The sequence below is a fragment of the Doryrhamphus excisus genome, chromosome 7 (genome assembly GCF_030265055.1).
Source record: "Doryrhamphus excisus isolate RoL2022-K1 chromosome 7, RoL_Dexc_1.0, whole genome shotgun sequence".
Lineage (NCBI taxonomy): Eukaryota > Metazoa > Chordata > Actinopteri > Syngnathiformes > Syngnathidae > Doryrhamphus > Doryrhamphus excisus.
Window position 1 is genome coordinate 9,748,628 of NC_080472.1, and position 21,353 is coordinate 9,769,980.

The window sequence follows — 21,353 nt, forward strand, 5'->3', positions numbered from 1 at the left end:
AAACTACGGTACAGTATTCCTATGGTAATTATGATTTTTTTTGTTGTTTATGTGTTTTTTGACATTAACATGTTGGTCATCCTTCAGCTGTGAGCAGTCTGGGCCTAAAATAGCTTACAGTAAGTAAAAAGCCGTGTTGCCCCCCCCCCCCCCAGCTGCTCTTTGCATCCATTCAGGTCAGCTGCAAACATCCCTGCACCAGTCAGCCTTACTTCTAGCCCCCCCCCCCCCCCCCCCACGTTATTTATTGTTACTGGTGTGTGTGCACAGAGGCCACACCGTGATGCTAATGCATTGTTGACAGATGTGAGTATTGGCACACAGACACCGAGGGGGGAGAAAAAATGAACGCATGGAAATGAATTCCATTCCAGCAGTGAAGAATTGCTGCTTTTTTTTTTCCTCGCAAGCCCCCATCCCACCCCACCCTCGCTTGTCTGCGACCTTAAATAACAGTCTCACTGTCACGGCCGATTTAGCTCACCAGCGCCGGGATAAATATTTGAAAGGAAAGGCAGCGAGATGAAAGCAGCCGGCCTCTATTTACGAGTCACACCAATAGGATGCGCGGTGCTAAAAGGGGATGCGGACTGTTACAGTACGTGTGCACATCTGCTCCGTCTAGCAGACCTTGGAGAGCGCCGTCTGCCCCCCTCCCTCCACATCCACATGCCCACCCAGGCGCAAACAGTAGAGGGAGAAGGCGCCGCCTGTCGCTGGCGTCTTTGAACCGTCGTGAGTCGGGTGTGGAATCACAATGAGAAGCTGTCGTTTAAATATGATTTGTGTGCGGGGGGGGCGGATTATACAGTCGGAAATAGGTCCTCCGAAAAAAGAAAACTGCTCTCCGCCGAGTGTGTGTGCTTTGAAGTTAATCATCTTATTTGCACTTTTTCTAGCTAGCGAGTAGCCAAAGCTAAGCGAATGTCGCCTATTTTCTCTGGGATAAGTTGAACGTCTTCTGTTGCCGGGTAGATTTGCATGATGAAATGACACACAATGAAATCACAGAAATCTGGGGAGTCCGGGGAGTCCCAGACCTGCCTACATGTACGCATTGTATTTGTCATGCATTTTTGTATGCAATTGGTCTACTTTCACACTGCAGGGATGCCCAATTCAGATTTTGGTTAAAAGACCATATTTTCCGGCAGTCCAGGGGTGTAGTTGCATCATCCTGGGTCATATAGCCGTTATGGCTGCCCTCAGAGGGACACTTGTAACTGTCAGAATATGTGAAATGAAATATGAATATACAGTGTGGAACGGATGCCAGGCAGTGCGCTGCACAAGCATATGTTGGTAAACCTCACAACCTCTGCCTTAAAGGGGACCTATTATGCTTTTTTCCACTTTTCTGACCTATAAATAAATATTATTAGAATATTGTATTCTCATGTTAAACCATGTCAAAGTTTCAGATCATGAGCTTTGCACATTTGGAAGTGAGCCATGAAAGACGTTTGGGATGGCTCTGAACGCTCCGTTTCAGAGAGCTTTTTCGGACACTGGTTGTTTGTGACATCACAGGGAACCGGGCTTCCTTATATGGGCATGCACTGCAAACCAGATACACTCCAGGTCTGCCCTCCTCACAGCTCTGCTTCGCTCTGTTTAGAGTTGTTAGCTATGAGTCCCAGAAAATCTTTTCCACGAGGCAAGCTCAGGCAGAAGTGGTTGGAGTTGGTGAATCCCAGCAAGAGAAAATTATTTTCATCTGTCAAAAACTTATGCAATGTACGTAGCGCAGACATAAATGTCATATCTGTTTATGTCTAACAAAATAGAATAAAACATATAAAATATACATTTGAATGTACACAACCATAAACAGAGGAACCATAAGCAAACATAATTCCTGGGGTCAATCTTTGTGCATTTGAGCAATTTCAACATTTTCTTCATGATTTCTCAATGATTTTAAGAATGAAATTAAGAAAGACGAGGGCATGAATTTACCTATACAGTATATGGGAGTATGACATCTGTGTCGAAGAGTCAGAGTGGTGGGACATTAACATAAATAAATCATTAAAATAAAAATAATTTTCGGATGACAAAAATAACTTTTTTGTGGTTTCGTTCACACTGCAGGGTATGATACCCAATTCTGATTTTGTTTTTTCAAATTGGATCTTGTATGTGGTCGTTCACTTTACTTTACTTTACAAAACAATGCAATCACATTTATATCTACATACGAATGAAATCTGAAAAAAAGTCAACTTTGCTCTTCACTTTGACATTAAAAAAGTAGTTAATTCATAAGGATTTATTAAATAGTATATTGACTATCAACATGCATATAGTGCTCAGATAATGGATAATAATGCATTATAAAGGCTAACAAATGTTGTTATGTATATTATGTTTCATGGGGCCCATTTCTGGGGGCACCCTTGTGTGCAATCCCCCCCAAAAAATGATCTTGCACCTTCTGCCAGCTCGGACCAGCATTTCATAGCGACTATTGTCACACATCATTAGATTAGTTCCAGCTCCAATAACATCTCCTGTCTCTTTTTAACATTGGACAGTGGAACCTTGGTTTGCGTACACCTTGGTTTGCGTACACCTTGGTTTGCGTACACCTTGGTTAGCGTACACCTTGGTTGGCGTGCACCTTGGTTGGCGTGCACCTTGGTTGGCGTGCACCTTGGTTGGCGTGCACCTTGGTTAGCGTGTTCTTCGGTTAACATTGAAAATGTCGAATTTTGATTTGTTGTGCATACATTTTCCATTTGGCATACAACATGGGCTATGTCTTGTTGTGTTATAAGTACACTGCATAAGTCCAACTTAAGTAAGTAGAAGTTGTAAGTGCCAGCATTGTGGTGAGAAACTGAGCAAAAACTCACCTTTTCCCATAACAAGAGGTTAGTTTTCTGCAAATTGCAGTGCAAATCTTAAACCTAAATCCCTGTAAGAGCAGGCTAAAAGACCACCACAGGTTGGCACGCTAACCCAAGGAGAGGCTTTTATGATTCTCAGTAGCGGTGGTGTTGTAAATTCCAGGGTGTCTGTAATATTCGGGGGCTGATTTGAATGGACGATGTGCGTCTCCTCATCTGGCGGTGCTGAGAGCTTTTGAGATGAGCACGCTTATTGCTTTGCGTTAACATTCCCTTGTATCAAGTGACAAACAGAAAGCGTTTTTGGGAGCATTCATTACCGCCTGCTTCATTTACCTGTCTACCACCTTATCTCTGCGACGCAGCCTCGCCCTGAGCCGTGACACCAGATCAACGCTTAAAAGACGAGGCGCCGGGATTTTTAATGCTGTTTATTTCAGCATCTTAATCTGGCCCATCTTTATTCTCCTCCGACCACCTGCGCTTGTCTCGCTGCTTCTTTATTTGCTCTTTATGCGTGTTTACTGCACGTGTGCACAGTGCATTAAAGGTGGAAGTCACGCGCTCAATTATACTGTTGTGTTGGCAGCACACAGCAGGCCTTCATTAATATTCCATTGTTGTTCTCTGTCTGTCTGTGTGTGTTTTTAACTGCCAGCCAATTTGCTGTCCGCCACGCCGCGTTTTGTGTTCGCAGCTGTATTTGACGGAGCTCGTAGCCAGCAAATAAATCAGCTGCGACCCCACGCTCGTTCGTGATTTACAGCCCTTGGCTGATGGAATAGACGCCCCTCAGCTGCCCCCCAATGGTGCCCGCGGGCACCACCGCCCTTCTTTGGGGTGTCACAGGAGATGGTGGGGGAGGGTTGACGGAAGGACGCAGGTGGTGATGCCCAGGGGCACCCCAGGGTCCACTCACCGTGTGATGTGGTTCCACCTCACTGTGCTGGAGGGAAGAGCAAGGAAGTAAGAGGTGTCATCTTCAAGCCAAATTCCACCCTGCATTAGTGAAATACAGCAGCAGTTTTGCTCGGGGGGGGTTTAATAGTCCAAATATTTCAACTTTATTTTTGAATAACTTTTGCAAATTTCTTGTCATAATATTTTCACTTAATTCTCATAATATTCTAACTTTTTCGTATGTTCCAAAATTACAACCTTATTTTGCTTTAGTCTCATATTGATACCATATGATATGTCATTTTTATGTCAGTATTATCCGCCAGTATTAAACAAAACGTTTGGGATCATTTTGGAGGACACTAAAGGCAACAAAACACAGAAAGGCCAATCATTGCAGGATGTAAACCGCCAATCAGTAAAGTGACAGCGATGCATCAAAATGCATACAGTGGCGTGAAAAAGTGTTTGCATTGAAGAGGTCATAAAAGACCCCACAACATCCGAAGAACTGCAGGCTTCACTTGCCTCAGTTAAGGTCAGTGAAGGTCATAATAATAATAATAATAATAATACATTTTATTTGTATAGCGCTTTTCAAGATACTCAAAGACACTTTACAAAAGAATGAAGTTGAATAGAGCAAGTAAACAGAATAAAAGACACACCAAAATACAACATTCATTGGTTAAAAAAGCGGGGTGGTGAAAGTTAAGGTCAGTGAAGGTCATGACTCCACCAAGAGAAAAACACTGAACAAAAACATGGCAGAGCTCCAAGACCAAAACCACTGCTGAACAAAAAGAATTTGAAGGCTTGGCTCAATTTTGCCAGAACACATCGTGATTTTGACATCTTGATGATCCTCAAGACCTTTGGGGAAATACTCAACGTTGGTGTGTGTCCCATTACATCTGCCATGAAAGTACCAAATTACTTCTGAGAGTCATTTTAGCGGGGGTGAGTCATGCCAATCGAAGTAGTCACATATTTTGTCGGCTTGTCACTTCTGGTCATGTGACATGAAGTCACCCAGAATGCTGTTTCCAAGTGGCTGAAAGACTGAAATACTTTGCCTTTTTTTACCTGAAAACTTTTCCACATGGCGGCCCTTTTTTTTTCTCTTTTTATAGACTCGAAATCAATATTCAAGTTTAAAAATAAATCATTTAACGCCGTGTAAGGACTCACAGTGAGGAGACCAGGGTTCAATTCCACCCTGGGCCATCTCTGTGTGGAGTTTGCATGTTCTCCCCGTGCATGCGTGGGTTTTCTCCGGGTACTCCGGTTTCCTCCCACATTCCAAAAACATGCTAGGTTAATTGGCCACTCCAAATTGTCCATAGGTATGAATGTGAGTGTAAATGGTTGTTTGTCTATATGTGCCCTGTGATTGGCTGGCCACCAGTCCAGGGTGTACCCCGCCTCTCGCCCAAAAACAGTTGGAATAGGCCCCAGCACCCCCTGCGGCCCTCGAGTGGAAAAAAGCGGTAGAAATGAATGGATGAATTAACGGCGTGTCCTCTTTGAGTTTTTGCTGTATAAACAAGTCTTGAAGGTTTAATGTGATGACGGCAGCGTCCACAATCAAAAAGCTTGTTGTATGCATGCCAGGCCACTAGGTGGCAGTCCATGCATGGCTGATTTGGAGTCAAGTATCTCTACTCCTGAACCGCTGCTCACAAAATGGCGAAAACCTGTCAGAAGCGCAGCCCTCCTGTGTTGCCAGTGCTGCTATTGGTCCATAAGTAGGCTACACCACACGGTAGCGCTATTAAGCCTCCATAAGCCTGATTGGCTTGAAATTTCTCATCCAGCTCAATGCGCTGAACAAAACACCCACTGTAACATTCGGGTGTTTAGCCGAATCCCCATCAAATTTGGTACACACCTTTTGGAGGGCTGACAAGCACGTGTGTAAAAGATTGGTTGAAAAACATGGCCGCCATCAAGCAAGACCATGACAGTGACCACATGATTGTCCATGAATGATTGACAATTATTATGACTTGACTAATGATGACAAAACTTTGAGGATATTTGCATTCCATGTATGCTACCATGTCTTTTAGTACAACCCATGGGGGGAACCGCACTCTTTTATCTTCAGCAGCATTTGATCCATTGCTGTTTTTAGTGTAAACATCCCCAAAGTATGATGTGTCTACTGAGCCCAAACGCGGCTCCGTTTTATTTTCCTCCTCATCTCTTCTTCTTTATGCTTTATCTCCTTGTAAGTAATCACCACTTTTCCAAATGCAGCCACACGCTGAAATGCACTTTTTTTTAAAGCTATGCATTGCTGCGTGTCCTGATAAAGTTTACAGGCGCTACACGAGAGAACGACAGAACGAGAGAGAGAAAGAGAGAAAGAGAGAAAGAAAGAAAGAAAGAAAGAGAGAAAGAGAGAGTGGAGCTCAGGTCATTGGCGCCACACATTCACGTTCAATGCGATAGCAAATCATAAAGTGATTGCTTCTGAATTCAACCTCCAAAAGGTGGACTCTGTTTCTGTCTTTTTTTTTCTCAAAGTAACCTCAACTGGAAAAAACTCATTTTTTTGTCAGAAATATGCAATAAAATGGATGCTGTCCAAAATGTAATCCCTTCAACACACAAATGAGAATTTGAAAACGTTTTCAAGCTCGGACCACATAGCGAAAATGAAAGAATGCAAGGGCCACTTTGATTTACTTTAGGATTATGACTTTGGTCACATGATATTTTGACATTATTCTCTTTTTTTTTGCAACCTATTTAACCTTCGCCAAAAATGTAGAACATTTTGAACTTCATTGTTTTGTTTTTCCTAATATTATGACTTTTAAAAGGAAACATCTTGCGACTAAAATGCGCCTTGGTGCTGACGTGTCCGTTTGTGCTGTTGTTTTTCTTTGTTGTTGATAAATTATATTTTTTAAATGTGCTGTTGTCCAATTAAAAACAGCCGCCGGCTGCTAATTGCCCCCAGCCCAAACTGTGGACACCCTTGCTCTAGATTTGACTTCAAGGAAGAACACATTCAATTGCAAAATGTAATGTAGTCCACATGGGTGTCGTGTATCATCGTGTTTTTTGCTTTGTTCTGTACTATGTGTAGCATAGTGATGAAAATGGTATTAGCCGTCCACAGCCATTGTCGTGCGGGTATTAGCATCCTGCTCACTGAGGCGCCCTAATTAAAGGCCGGTGAACGCCAGCTGCATTATTATTCCTGCAGCGTGGCGCGAGGCCGCCAGGCTCGGTGATGGATTGTGATCTCCGCTGTGGCCGAGATGCCCTGAAGAGGCGGCGTGTCTTACAGCAGGAGGCGCTGATAACTTCATGCAGACAAATAAAGACTGTCACATTTATTGATTTTTTTCTTCCTTTACCCAGCCAACACCTCGTCCACACGTCCCCTCCACCCCCGTCACAATAAAACGCTTCGAATGTGTGAAGTGTGTTGCCCAAATGTGATTGGCATTTAAAGTGCGCAAAAAAAGCACTTTGTCTGCGTGCAAGAAGGCCTTAAAATAAGATAATATGCAGGGCAGAGCTGCCAGATTGTCTCTTAGCGGCAGAAAGTAACGAGAAATGCAATTTATTCCCCGGCACGCTGCTGCTCTGACAGGCAGATAATGAAAGGCATAGGTCATTGATGGCGGCTTTAAGTTGCGGCGTTGGACTGAAATGCATTAATAAATAGCCACATTACTTGACTGGGGAGTGCGACACGGGCGGCCATGCAGGTAGAGCCCCCTCATCCAACGCCAACACGTGCATTTAGCCCACGAGGCTGTGGCCGAGATTGGAATCTGCAATGTTGGCATTAAAAATGAGCATTTGGAGACGTGTTTGAAAACAAACAGTATGTTAGATTTACGTTTGATTCCCTCCATTTGGCATTCATTGAAAGCAGCGATTGTCAACTGTTTGTTGGTAGTCTAGACCAGGGGTGGGCAAACTTTTTGACTCGCGGGCCGCATTGATTTAACAAAATTGACAGGGGGGGGGCTGACTATATAGTATTTTACATTCAACAGTCCTATTTTTATGCATATTTTACATGTAAAAGTGTCATGCAATCTGCTATATGTGCACTTTGAAATCATTTATTTGATGTAAAGTGTGTTGGAAATTAAATGTATTATTATTTTTATTATTATTATTGTCTTTATTATTACTATTTTATATATATATTATTATATTAGATTTGTTATTATTAGTTATAGTAATGTTATTATCATTATATTATTATTATTATTATTGTTGTTAATAATAATAATAACAATAATAATATTACGACTATTATTATATTAATATTATTAACAACACTATGAATATAATAATAGTAATATTATTATTATTAACAACATTCTTCTTATTATTATTATTATTGTCATTATTTTTATTTTTGTGCTTGTGTTACTTTTTCCAGGAGCATTTTGTAAACAACAGACCACATCAAATAACGAAATTGATAAAGCAGCTACCTCAACCATCAAAAAGTTGTCCCAAGCCACGATGCCAGGTTATGTGTTGAGTTTAAATGAAATACTTTGGAAAAAAACAGGCGGGCCATATTGAAACACTTGGTGGGCCGCATGTGGCCCCCGGGCCGTAGACCAATGGTTCCCAGAGTGGGGTACGCCAACCGTCGTAGGGGGTGAAAAACAATTAGTGCCTGACACACGAAATTACTAGTGCACCTGAACGTCTCACAGTGCGACGAGAACGCAGCAGGAAGGAGACAGAGCGGCAAGTTGTTCCTTGCTCTGTGTGCATCATATCAACTCATAAGTAGAGTGTTTTATCTGAAATATTTCATTCATGTTGGACTTCCAATTCATCCCTGCACGGCGCAGCGGTGAAAAAACTGTATTTCTGTATTTTAGATCCGATTAAGAAGCAAACTAGCAAACTGTTGCCAGTGCTGCTCAAGCTGCATCGCGTTCTGTAACTCCTGTGACAGAAGTTGCCGTTGCATTCAGGGACACTTGTAAATCACAACAGACACACCCGCACATGTGAATGCAGGCCAAAGTAGGTGATATTTACAAAGCTTCATACAACAATAAGACAGTATTGACTTCTAACAATGTTAAACAAAGCTTTGGACAGATATTACTTGATCAAGATGGTTCAACTTCCCCCTTCCTGCTAAAGAGCATTTAGTGGTGTGTTCCCTGACTATGGAGTGAAATAATGACCTTTTCTTCGCCGGTCTTGTCTTGGCCGTCTTTCGCAGCCGGGGACCACCCATTCGAATGCGAGTTCTGCGGGAGCTGCTTCCGCGACGAGAGCACGCTGAAAGGCCACAAGCGCATCCACACCGGCGAGAAGCCCTACGAATGTAACGGTTGCGGCAAGAAGTTCAGCCTCAAGCACCAGCTGGAGACCCACTACCGTGTGCACACAGGTACCGTATGATTACTAGCTTTACTGCATAAATCTACTTTTTATGGTACACATGTCCATTGGGTCTGATGAACAATTGTTGGTGGTATACATGGTGGTGCTCTACAGCCATGCTTATCATTATGACGGCCAAATTGTCGACACAGCTCCTGTATTGGATCCTATTAGATGGTGCAGGTGTCGCTAATGTTGTGTGTAAATGAGCTTCCACAGCATTCATTAGCTGTGCACGGGAACAGGAACACATTGTTGCAGCATATGGAGCAGTGGAGGGGCTCACGCACGCACACACACACACACACACACACACACACACACACACACAGCAGAAGCATATCTTTGTTGCTGTGCTACAGTAAATGAATGTCTCCAAAGACTGCCTATTGATCCCAGTATATTTAGAGCCCCATAAAGATGTTGACACAGTGATAAGCTGGCGGCCCCCAAGAAGACTGAGCGAGAAGCCCACCCGGATGGGGCAGGGCGGCCGCGGCTTTATGCTTTTCCTCGCCATTTCCTCTCTAATTCACAGTGCACAGCTCCCATCTCCCTTTCAATAAGGCAGCTGTTAAACCACACTATCAAGGCAGCCTGTCCAATAATTGGCTCCCCCCCCCCCTCCATCTTGCCCCCTCCGCATCCAGTGAGGCGGGGGGAGGATGGCAGGGATTCACGTCAAGCCGTAGAGCGACGGCAGATAACGAGAGCAAGTGACAAGCTCACCGTCAAAAGGGCAGCTCACATAAAAGAGAGCAACTTGATGGATCATTGACGCTCTGACGCTGAACCCCCCCCCCCCCCTTTGCACTAGCCACATGCCAATGGCGGATCAATACTTGTGGTGGTGACGGGGAAGCATTTGCAATTCATAGTTAGCCGCTTACGTGAGGCCCTCTTGTTTACAGTCTGGTTATCAACAGCTGTCTGCGTTTATTGGCTTCACAGCGACGATGGGCGGGTGAGGTCAAAGTCAACGGGGGGGGGGGGCACGTCACACATTAGCAGTGGTATTAGCCTCAATGATCGTCAGGGCCCGATGGCTTCCGACAGTGCGTCTCAAATGCCACTACCAAAAGGTCGCCATTTCCATGTCTGATTTACGCTGAGGCCGCCTGATTGTTTGCCAGCCGTCACTCAAATCATTAGTGCTTTTAGCACGGCGGCCATTGTTGATTGAAAAGGACATTGGCTCTTTGGTGTATGATGTAACGAAGGATGTGGACACACCTCCTAATTGATCAATGGCTCAGTCAGCAGTTGGACACGACCGTCTTTTAAAGGTCCCTTTGTCTCAGTGGTGTGTTCCTATTCCAAACACAATGTTTGCTAGGTGTCTGTAGCTTTCATGCTAACTACCTGTGTTTGTCCCGTCTTGGACAGACTGTGTCTCTCCAAGAAGCACTACCATGGGTTTTATATACGCTGTGTATTACCCGTTCTGCACACGTTCAAATCCGATAACACGGCAAACAAAACCCTGTTTTTCTGGGTGGATCACATCTGAAGGGTTCCTGCATCCTGTAGAAGGATTTACAGTCAAAGTCATTCCTGATGATTCCTGCTACACAGATAATATTGACCAAGTACAGGAACTTTGGAAAATCCAATAACAGTCGTTACCTTTTGTGTCTGCTGCCATCACACACGTTAATTAGCACCTTCAGCTTTGCTTTTAACAGACCAGCTGCAACTGAAGAAGCTCGGCTAATCTGGGGCCAAATCATAAGAGGCTACTTTTTACCGAAGGCAACTGTGTGGTTTCCTAACATCACCAGTGTTAGCACCAACATATACTTTGGTGAGTGCCACCACTTCCATGAATGATGTGGTGGTGATTGGAGCTGACTGATGGATCGTTGGAAGAGTTCCAGGCTTGATTTTAAGATGTGTAGCGAAGCCTGAGAATTGCTGAGAAATGCTAAGACAAATAAAAAATGAATCTAGATTTGGCTGCCAAAGACCGGGTGTCCGACCCTCAACCATTAGGTTGAGATGTTTGGTCTTCTAAGAGAGCCCAGAGTAGAGCTGCTGCCCCTTCACCACGAGAGGAGCCAGTTCAGGTAGTTCGTAGGCCGGGTGAGGTGTTCCAGGCATGCACAGCCGGGAGGAGGCTCCAGGGCAGGCCTAGGACCTGGTGGGATTAAGTCTCACAGCCGGTCTGGTCTGCTAATGAGACTGCTGCCCCCGCTAACCCTAAGCGGAAGAAAATGGGCGGATAACAAATAATTAACCACTGACCAATTGCCATTTTTTTATTTGCCTCACTTAATTAGGAATCCCTAAAATTACAAATACCTGATCTGAACTGCGCCGTAGCTAACAGAATGAACTGTACTGGAAACACAATAACCTTTTCAGTGGTTGCCTGGTGTTTTTGTGTGCTTTCAGCATAATTACCATAGTTACCAGTTACCATCTTGTCGTGCCACCCAGGCACCCAGTCTCAGGGTTTATGTCTGATATGGTTAACGACATGGCCTGATGAATGTGGCACCTTGTCAGCCGCTCATGCTAACCGTTGTCTCGCTCCCCCGTTGCTCCCAGGTGAGAAGCCATTTGAGTGCAAGCTGTGCCACCAGCGATCCAGGGACTACTCGGCCATGATCAAGCACCTGCGCACCCACAACGGCGCCTCGCCCTACCAATGCACCATCTGCCTGGAGTACTGCCCCAGTCTGTCGGCCATGCAGAAGCACATGAAGGGCCACAAGCCCGAAGACATCCCCCCTGACTGGCGCATAGAGAAGACCTACCTGTACCTCTGCTACGTCTGAGGCGGGTGGTTGGAGAAGCGAGGAGGCGGGGGGGGGGGGCTTGATGGAGGAAGGAGAATGTAATAGTGGCGTTGGGAGTATGTTGAAGCGTCAAAAGCCTTTTTTTTTTGCGAAAGAGGCAAGAAAAAAAAGCAAGGGTGGTCAGAGAGACATGTCCACCATGTAGTTCGGAATCATCGGGTCATTGCCCCACCTTGTGTTACTGTGTTATTATTTCAGGTTGCCGAGCAGCAGGGAAACGTTGCTGCTAGCGGTGTCGCTAGATTCTCAAGGGCTATCCGAACCCCTGATGAACAAAATCATTGTTGGAATCGTAGTCGAGTGTTTAGTTTACCAGCCACACAAAGAAAACGTGAACAGAGTTTTCTTTTAAAGTTCATCACAGTGATGGACCACTTTGTGTTTCCTAGTAGTTGCAGTTAGCAACTAAGAATGTCCCTCGGTAAAATACTGAAACCTCCGCCAAGGCAGAGTAATCCTTAATTATGTAAGAGAGACACAAATAATTAAAAAAAAGCTCCAAAAATACAGCAATAGTAAAAAAATATATATTCAATTTATATTCTTAAGATATATATATATAGTCCCCGCCCCATGCTAGCCATATGTTATCTATCCCTACATACACCCTCTTCATAAACCACAGTTGACCTGCCTCTTCCTTGACCAATGGCCCACCGATATGCAAAGTCTTGTTGAAATCAGTCAAGTGTTTTTTGCATAGTTAGCAAAAGATAGAACCAAGTCACGCTCAAACACTTGAATTTTGAATTGTGGCAGTTCCTGTTCCTGTTGAAACATAAGAGCAACCCCCTTTGTGGAGGTTAGTACAATGTCGCTCAGTGGGAGCGAACCACCAAGGCCAAACGACCCGTTCCCTCAATTTCATGCACTCAGTCGTTAAGAAGGAACATGTGGAAAAGTGCCGTTACAAGAAGACCTCCTGGATGAACTCGTTCATCTGTATCCATCCCAAAGTTGAATGGGTTCTTCCATGGCCCACGTCCCACCTTTACACAAAGTTTCGCGGAAATGTGGAAAGTAGTTTTTGTGTAGTGAACAAAAAAAACCAGTGCATATAAAATAGAACTTCCTGTTCCTGTTCTGTTAGAACGTAACTAGAATGTCACTCGTTTGAGTGTAGACCTCCACCAAGGCCAAACTTTTACATCTGAAAAGACTCCTGCATGGTGACTCCCTAGGTGACGGTGAAATGAAGTATCTAAAAGTGCCCTTATGACCAAAATATTCCCATCTAAACGGAATAGGATCTTCCCTGACTTATGTCCAACATTACTCAAAGTGGATTTCCAAAAACATGCTAGGTTCATTGGCCACTCCAAATTGTCCATAGGTATGAATGTGAGTGTGAATGGTTGTTTGTCTATATGTGCCCTGTGATTGGCTGGCCACCAGTCCAGGTTGTACCCCGCCTCTCGCCCCAAGACAGCTGGGATAGGCTCCAGCACCTCCTCGTGAGGATCAGCGCTAGAAAATGAATGAATGATTTTTACATCACTAAAGTAGTTTTTGCCCAGTTTACAACAGAAAAATCACGTATGAAAGTTCTTGTTCCTGTTTTTGTTCTTCTTGATGGATGTCGCTCTGTGAACAGACACCTCTGCCAAGGTCATACGATTGGATGTGTGTAAAGTTGTTCGTAAGCCTGACTTTCATCAATAAGACAAAAAGATGGGAAGCATATCTAAAAGTGGCCTTACAACAAGAGTTTGTTTACCAAAATTGAGTTGGTTCATTCCTGACCTTCTACGGCAATTGGTGTGAAAAGTGTTGAAGCAGTTTTTGCATAGCGCATGTAAACTTCTTGTTCAGTTTCTTTCATAACATAACCTTAACGTCCTTTGTGGAGATGACTAGTATGTTGGACCTCTGCCAAGGAAAAAGTTGGATCAAATTGTACTTCTTATCGCCTTATGGTGTCGCTAAACTTCTTGCTCCATTCACAAGACAAGGCGATGAAGAAGCAGAATGTCTAAAAGTACCCTGACAAGAATTCCTTGATCCGTATCCACACCAAAATTGGATTGGTCCTTACTGTGGGTCCCACCTTTAGGCCAGGTGTTGTGGAAACAGATGAAGTAGTTTAAGCACCGTTCCTGCTCCGTTCACAACTTCCTTGATGGACCAGAATCTCAGTCCAACCGACCGCAGACCTACGCCGTTAGTAAGGCCAGTTAGGATCAAATTGTACACCTTGTCTCATGACGATGATTCCAATTCTTCTTCACTTGACAAGAATTAGGCGATTAAGAAGGAAATGTCGACAATTACCCTGACAAAAAATCCTTTCTCCCTATCCACACCACGTTTGAATCGGTTCTTCCTTCATTTACGTCAACCTTTACCATGTTTTATGGAAGTCGTTTTTTTGCGTACCACATATACCCAGATTAGAGTTCCTGTTCCTGTTGAAACTTAACCAGAACCTCCTTGATGGACTGCAGTGGACCTCTGCCAAGGTTGATTTGGATCAAACTGTATGTGTCATCTTAGAATCCTCGCATGATTCCCAAGACTCCACGACTGAAAAGGAAAACGTCTAACTGTAGTGGAAACTCCCAGTCACCAACTTGCGGCCATTTTCCCTGGTCATCCTGAGATAGCCCCTGAGAATCGGCAGCAGAGGCAGTGGGAATATGCAGTATAGTCAATGAACTTGTTTGCTTGATTGTTGGGGGGGGGGGAGCCTGTGCTGCTTTGTTTGCCCTCCCCCCCACACATCCACAGTCTTCCCGGTACTGTGAGGTACCCCCTCCCTCAAGGAGGCCAAAGGTTGACCGGTATACGTATTTAGCGCTCTGCCATTATTATAGTTCATCATATCAGGCTTCATTGCACAGGTGACCACAAGCTACGACAACAGTTTCTGTTTGATGCATTACTACAGGACGCCACGTTCATTCATCGCAGCAATACGCAACCGGGCCGCTCCGTTTATACTCTCACACTAACCGCCACACGCGGTGGCCGCATGGACGGGGAAAGACGATATGGAAACGCAAACAAAAGCGGCTGCTCTACAAGTCGTGAATGTCGGAAGGAGACGCCGTAGAAGAGGAGTTTTCGAGGCCACGTGAATGTGAAAAGACTCGCATGCCGCCGGACTGGCGTCCGGACAGGAAGCAGGGATTCCCGATCGGATGAATACAACGACAGATAAATCAACTCTTTCTCTGTGGTTTCATCTCCTCTTCTTTTTTTTTTTTCTTCTTGTTTTTTTCTTGTTGTACTTGAATTACCTCATTTTGTGACCTCATTCTTTTGTTTTTAATTCCCACCCTTCGTTGAGTCGGAAAGATGCATTGCACAGCGTGATTATTTGTGCGCAGACACAAATTTAAAGTGCCGCAGTGATGAGATTTTATTTGTTAGTGCGGGGGTTTTTTTTGTGCATTAGTACCAAACTTTGTATTATTATTGTTATTATTAACCCAGCTTGTTCAAGAGCCGGAAGGTTTTGTTTTTGTGTTTTTTGTTCTCAAGAAGCTACCTCTCTAAGTTTATGTTTTGGCAAAAAGCACATTTTCTTTTTTTGGCATTTTTCATCATTGCTACTTCATCTCATGCATATTTCTACTCAAAAAGTTGATTTATATGATTTTTAAGCAAAGTGTACATAAAAGGTGACAATAGCAGAGGTGTGCGTGGGTTTTTGAGGGGGGGGCGGGGGGGGCAACCTAGAAAAAACGTTTTTGAAGCCTTAAGTGACGAGCAAAGAGCCGACGAAGAGGAAGAAGGAAGCACTGTTGCTTGCTCAAGGGGGTTCCCAAACCAACAACACATTGAAACTTGAACATATGTGAATAGAGTTTTGTAATGTGAAGGTGCTGGATGGAGGTCGGTCATGGTTTTTTTTGCAGAGTGCGATGGACAATTGGATGTTTAGTCGTCATCCAAACAAAAGGAAACAAGAAAAAAGAGCCACCGTAGGCAATTTGATATAAAAGAAATGGTGATATTTTTGTATTGCGTGTCAGTCCTTTCTTTTTTGTGGAGGGTTAAAGCAGGGCACAAATATTTGTATTTTTGTTGTTTTTTTGGTGTCTTCTCTGGGTGTGAATCGTTGTTTGGCCTTGCTCCTCTTGGATATCGTGTGAACATATTGTAATAATAATAAGAATAATAATAATAAGTGTTGCTTTCTGGATGTCGGTTGCATTTGTAGGTGAAGGATGAAATTTAACCACCACCATTTTTTATTATTATTCGAATTTTGTCGTCGTTTATGTGGCAAAGGAGAGACAAAAAAGCCGACCATTTATTCTCCCTTTTCGCAATCAAACTTGACTGCAGGCGTACTATTTTTGTTGTTTTTGTACTTGAAGTAAAAAAAAAAAAAAAAAAGGGATGGTGGCACGTGTCGTTGGTGTTCTGCCATTTGATTCTCTCTAACACTGTGAGCCGAAGGGGGCGGGGCTTATGCCATAACTCCATCCACCAATAAAATAAGAAATAAGTCAGACACTCCCACAATGCAACACTCTCCCCGTCAGTCACGTGACTCCCACCCCTTAGCCCCGTCATCGAATGTTTTCTACGTTTGTTTTTTTGTGCGGGTGAACGAGTGTGTAGCTAAAGTGTGTGTGTGTGTGTATTTTAATGGAGAAATGCACTAATCAGATACGAAAATAAAGTTCTATTCTATGCCACTGTTTTTTCTCTATGTTGGTAAAAATATACAAACACGTCAGCAGCGATATACGTAGTTCTTCCCCCCTCAGTGTTTCTCGTGTGTGCCTAAAAATGATCCACTTGTACTTTAAGATGAAAATTTAGCAAAAAAAAAAGCATTTTTTCAAAAAGCCAGCACCCATGGGATGTCATGACGCTCACACATGACTTTTTTTTTTAAATCCACTCTGAGAGGGTCGGAGAATTGTTTTGGATGTTTGAATATCCAGATGAGAGGATGTTGATACGATTGGAACTTGAGATTTTTGCTATTGAGATTGTGATCATCAGCAACAGGTTTGCTGTCTAACAATATTGCGCTTGACAACAATTCAGCTTCAAAAATGGACACATTTCGTGACCTTGCTTCAGTACTTCAGTACTTGTTCCTTTTTTTGTACATTTTACGTTGCCTACATGATGCATTTAGGGTGTGTGGGTCAAGAGGGACTCATGGCATCCCTTGAGCTGGCACTCTGTGTTTTTCCAGTGTTGGTGTTTTATTTTTCCTCCAGATAAGTCGCCATTTCACATGCAGTTGAAGTTGAAATGTAACGAAACGAGAACGAAAGCACGGAGTATTTTTTTATCTTAGCACTGAGGACCAACAACTTTGCCCTGTCGGACCAAGCGTAACGAAGCTTTTAAACGTAAAAAAGCTTTTTATTGCCCTCTCTTTCTCTGTCGTCTTTGGCTTGTCTGTGCTACTTTCTCTTCTCCTCCATTGTGGTCACAGAACAAGTTGCTCTGTATTATTAAGAAATGTAAGAAATATAGAGTTTTTGTTTGGGTTTTTTTAATGATGATGGTGATGATTTGAATTGTTATAGTTTTTGTCTACCTCAGCACCTGATCTTAGCCTAATCTTAGAAGGTGCACAATTATTATTTTTGAAATTTGTTCTCTTTTTGTTCTTTTTTTTGGGGGGGGGGGTTGCATTAGAGCTTTGCAAAAAAAAAAAAAACACACACAAAAAAAGGTCCTTTGTCTTTTCCAGCGACAATGTGCTATTTTCTTTCCCACTGTGGATGTTTTCATATCTATAGCCAGCGTCTGTTGATATCGAAGTTGTTTTTTTGGTTTTGTTTATTTCCACGTGGAATCAAACACATCTCTTTGTAACATTTCAGTGTTCTCTGATGGAGTGTGAAAAAAAAGGACAATAAAAGATTTAATGCTGCAGGTCCTTCCATGTTGTTACTAAAGTCAATGTTGTGCCTTTTGATAGTGGAGAAAAAAATCAATAAAAAGATATTTTTCTTTTCTTTTTTTACATCCTACTAACAGTATAGATTGTCTTTTTGTAGTGAATTTATTTTGTATTTTATTTTTTTTATTTATGGGTCTCATAATTATGAAAAAAAAACATTAAAATCAAGTCACGATTGTTCAATTGTACACTTCCGATCTGCAGTCAGAGGAAATAAACATTGGACTTTATGTCAATTGTCTTAGCGCTCTCTCTGGTTCCTGCTTTGTTTCCTGTTCCTGTTCAAAGATATTATTCCTACTTATTCCTACACAAATGCATAGTTCCTCATCATAGTTCATTGGAAATGTGTATTTCTCATATTTACCCGTGTTGTACATAAACACACAAGGTCAACTTTATTTTGTGCAGATAAAACTTATTTTTAAATTGTTCAAATCATACAGAATGTCTGTTTTTAAGAACATTTGTCCTTGTATTGATTGGATCTCATTTTAAACAACAGTTTAAAAATGCTGAAAATGTAATTCTTCGAGACAAAATCAAACAATAAATGAAAAGGTTTATGTAATTTCAAAGGAACCTATTTTGCTCATTTTTTGACCCTTTGTGTTGAGTTGTGGACTCCTATAGAGCAGCTACATACAATAACTCGCTCAGAAAACTTTCTAGATCTTCCAGAATCTGCACCTATTCCAGCTGGATTTCCTTGGATTTGTGCTTCCTGCCAAAACGGGCTGTTTTTATTCATTTTATTTATTCCACCCATGGACCACCTCTAGTGACCAATCACTCTGCTGTGATTGGTCACACTCCAGAACTACTTCCTGACTACTGCGAACAACACTTTCTAATGCAGCGGGAATAGGCGTTGATAAGAAATTAATCTCTAAGTCTTTGGAGCTACTTGAAGTGTTTAGGAGCTACTGACAGCTCATGATCTACTGGCTGGAAACCCCTGACTTACCATGTTTGAACTCAAAGAGTAGGCACCGCTGGTGCTCCTCCAACCTCACCTGCCCGAATAGTCGGACACACTTTGTCAGACTACCGTGTTAGCACCGTGTTAACTTCAGTTAGCACTGTGGTTCTCTCCACCTGTGGATGCACAGCGTGTCCCAAATGAATGGAACCTTCCAATCGAGAGCGCTGCATCTGGCTCCAGCAATAGTTTGGCAGATAGTTCACCTTTATATTCACAAAAACAAAAAGTGTGAGGGAGGGCGGAGAGTGTGTCACGCCAACAGCCACGCCCATAAGGAAGCCCACTCCTCTGTGATGTCACAAAAGAACAGTTTTGCAACGCCCCTTGAAACCAAGTGTTTTGAGCCATCCCAAAGTTCTTTCAGGGCTCACTTCCAAATGTTCGGGCGCTGATGCTTTCATCAAAACTCAGAGTGGTGTCCTTAAACAGGCAACTCAGTTTAGCTGGGCCGACTGTTGAACAAGCCCCAAAGCATGATGGGAGTCGCACTAGACTTATTTGGTATTCTGTACTGCTGCCCCAATTGTGCCAAAGTAGTAGAAGTTGCATAGCGCAGCTTGGATCCAGACCCAAAGATGGTTGGTTCAATTCCCCATTTCAGCTTAAACAAGCAGTTTACTTTTACTTCCATTCTACATGTTTGCATATTTCTGCAGCATTTGAGTCCAGCTTCGGCTTCTGAACAGCTACAATGTTTCATGTCCAGTCGTATACAGTATTTTCATTCATTTTCTACCGCTTTTTCCTCACGAGGGTCGCGGGGGTGCTGGAGCCTATCCCAGCTGTCTTCGGGCGTAAGGCGGGGTACACTCTGGACTGGTCGCCAGCCAATCACAGGGCACACATAGACAAACAACCATTCACACTATGGACAATTTGGAGTAGCCAATTAACCTAGCATGTTTTTGGAATGTGGGAGGAAAACCGGAGTACCCGGAGAAAACCCACGCATGCACAGGGAGAACATGCAAACTCCACACAGAGATGCCCGAGGGTGGAATTGAACCCTGGTCTCCTAGCTGTGAGGTCTGTGCGCTAACCCCTAGACCACCGTGCCGCCTACAGTATTTTTAATTGTTTTAATTGTATTGAATCGTCTAATTCTCGCAGACCCAATTTTATATATCCATTTATGACACCCCTATTTTTGCTCCTGTATTATGCCTGTGTTCTCATGTGTGGCAGGCTTCCACTCCGGCCTGTTTGATACTGGGTCTTTGGTGGAAGTACACCAAAAGCCAAAAACCCACAAGATGTTTGACGTGGCAAAGCGTGCCAAGGTGTCAATACATACAGTAAATCCCCATTTTTTTGACTAATATATGACACAAATTGTAGAGTAGTAATATAGGTTTTCATGGCAAATTTCAAGTCTCACTTCTGACTCATCTTGGCTCCGTCAGTCTTCTTGCTGTCATGTCAATCACTGTCAGTCAAACAACACACGGTACGTGTAACCTGCACATTGTTAAATATGTTGTTGTATCATACTCACAGTAACAACTTACCATCTCCTGAGTTACACTCCTGAGCAAAACTTCGACACCAACTGAAACCCGTTGGATCTTCTAGGTCGCGCTGTGGGTGAGGCAAAAAAAGAAGTTCACATTTTATTGCAATCAAGCATTCAAGTGAAATAGGATGTTTATCAGCTAATCCAGGGGTCAGCAACCATGTGGCTCTTCAGCCTCTTTGTTCCTCTGGCTCCCTTCACAATGCTCAAGTATTTTTTAACACGCATCTTTGACAAAAATCGGACTTTCTGTGAGACGCTATACTAGCAAGACTACTTGATCAACTCTGCCTTTTCTCCTCTGAACTACTTTGATGCCCCCAAATTCCCTCCAAATCTGGCAGTCAATCAAAATCTTGGGAGACTCGCAATTCGCTCTGGATGTGAGCAGGTCGCTGCACATTTGTTCAGGCGTCAGGTATTGAGGTTTAACCAAGATGATACTGTCATGACTCTATGAGTTGGCTTCCATTACACATGCACACTGCACTTCTATTTCTTTTATTTAAAACTTGTTCAAATTAAGAACGATATTGTTTTTTAATTAGGTTTTGCGGCTCCAGTCTATTTTTCTTTAGTGAGCGAGGGGGTAAAATGGCTCTTTTGATAGTAAAGGTTGCCGACCCCTGAGCTAATCAAACCTAATAAAACCAAACCTCAAACCGTCCCCCAAACCCCCTAAAATAGAAATAAGTATTCATACAGTAAATCAGTTCCCAGTTCCACGTGTCCAAAAGGAATAGGAAGAAGCAACGCTTATTGAATACTACATACACATAAAGTGTAAGGTAATGTAGTGACATAATGGTCATTTTTTATAACCATAATAAATAATGATCATAGATATTATCATGAAAATGGAGATCAAATAAAAACAACGTGCCTCGTTCAAGACTCTTCATCCTTGTATTTAGCAAACATCATCTGCAGGTATTGTTTCTTCAATTCAGCCATCCTTGTGCATTACGTTCCATACTCAAACTGTTCCATAGTTTGATTCCACATACTGAAATGCTATGGCTTTTTA

At 43.0% G+C, this 21,353-nt stretch overlaps 1 protein-coding gene across 2 annotated transcripts in view; it reads left to right on the top strand.

The window, feature by feature from the left end:
- Window positions 1-18,069, top strand: part of zbtb16a (zinc finger and BTB domain containing 16a) — a 137,340-nt gene extending 119,271 nt beyond the window's left edge. For both annotated transcript variants that reach the window (XM_058078539.1, XM_058078540.1), the window contains exons 6-7: window positions 8,983-9,153; window positions 11,697-18,069. In XM_058078539.1, coding sequence (XP_057934522.1) covers window positions 8,983-9,153; window positions 11,697-11,926 — 401 coding nt within the window. In that variant the 3' untranslated portion in view covers window positions 11,927-18,069. The remainder of the gene's footprint in view (window positions 1-8,982; window positions 9,154-11,696) is intronic.
- The last annotated feature ends 3,284 nt before the right edge of the window (window positions 18,070-21,353 follow it).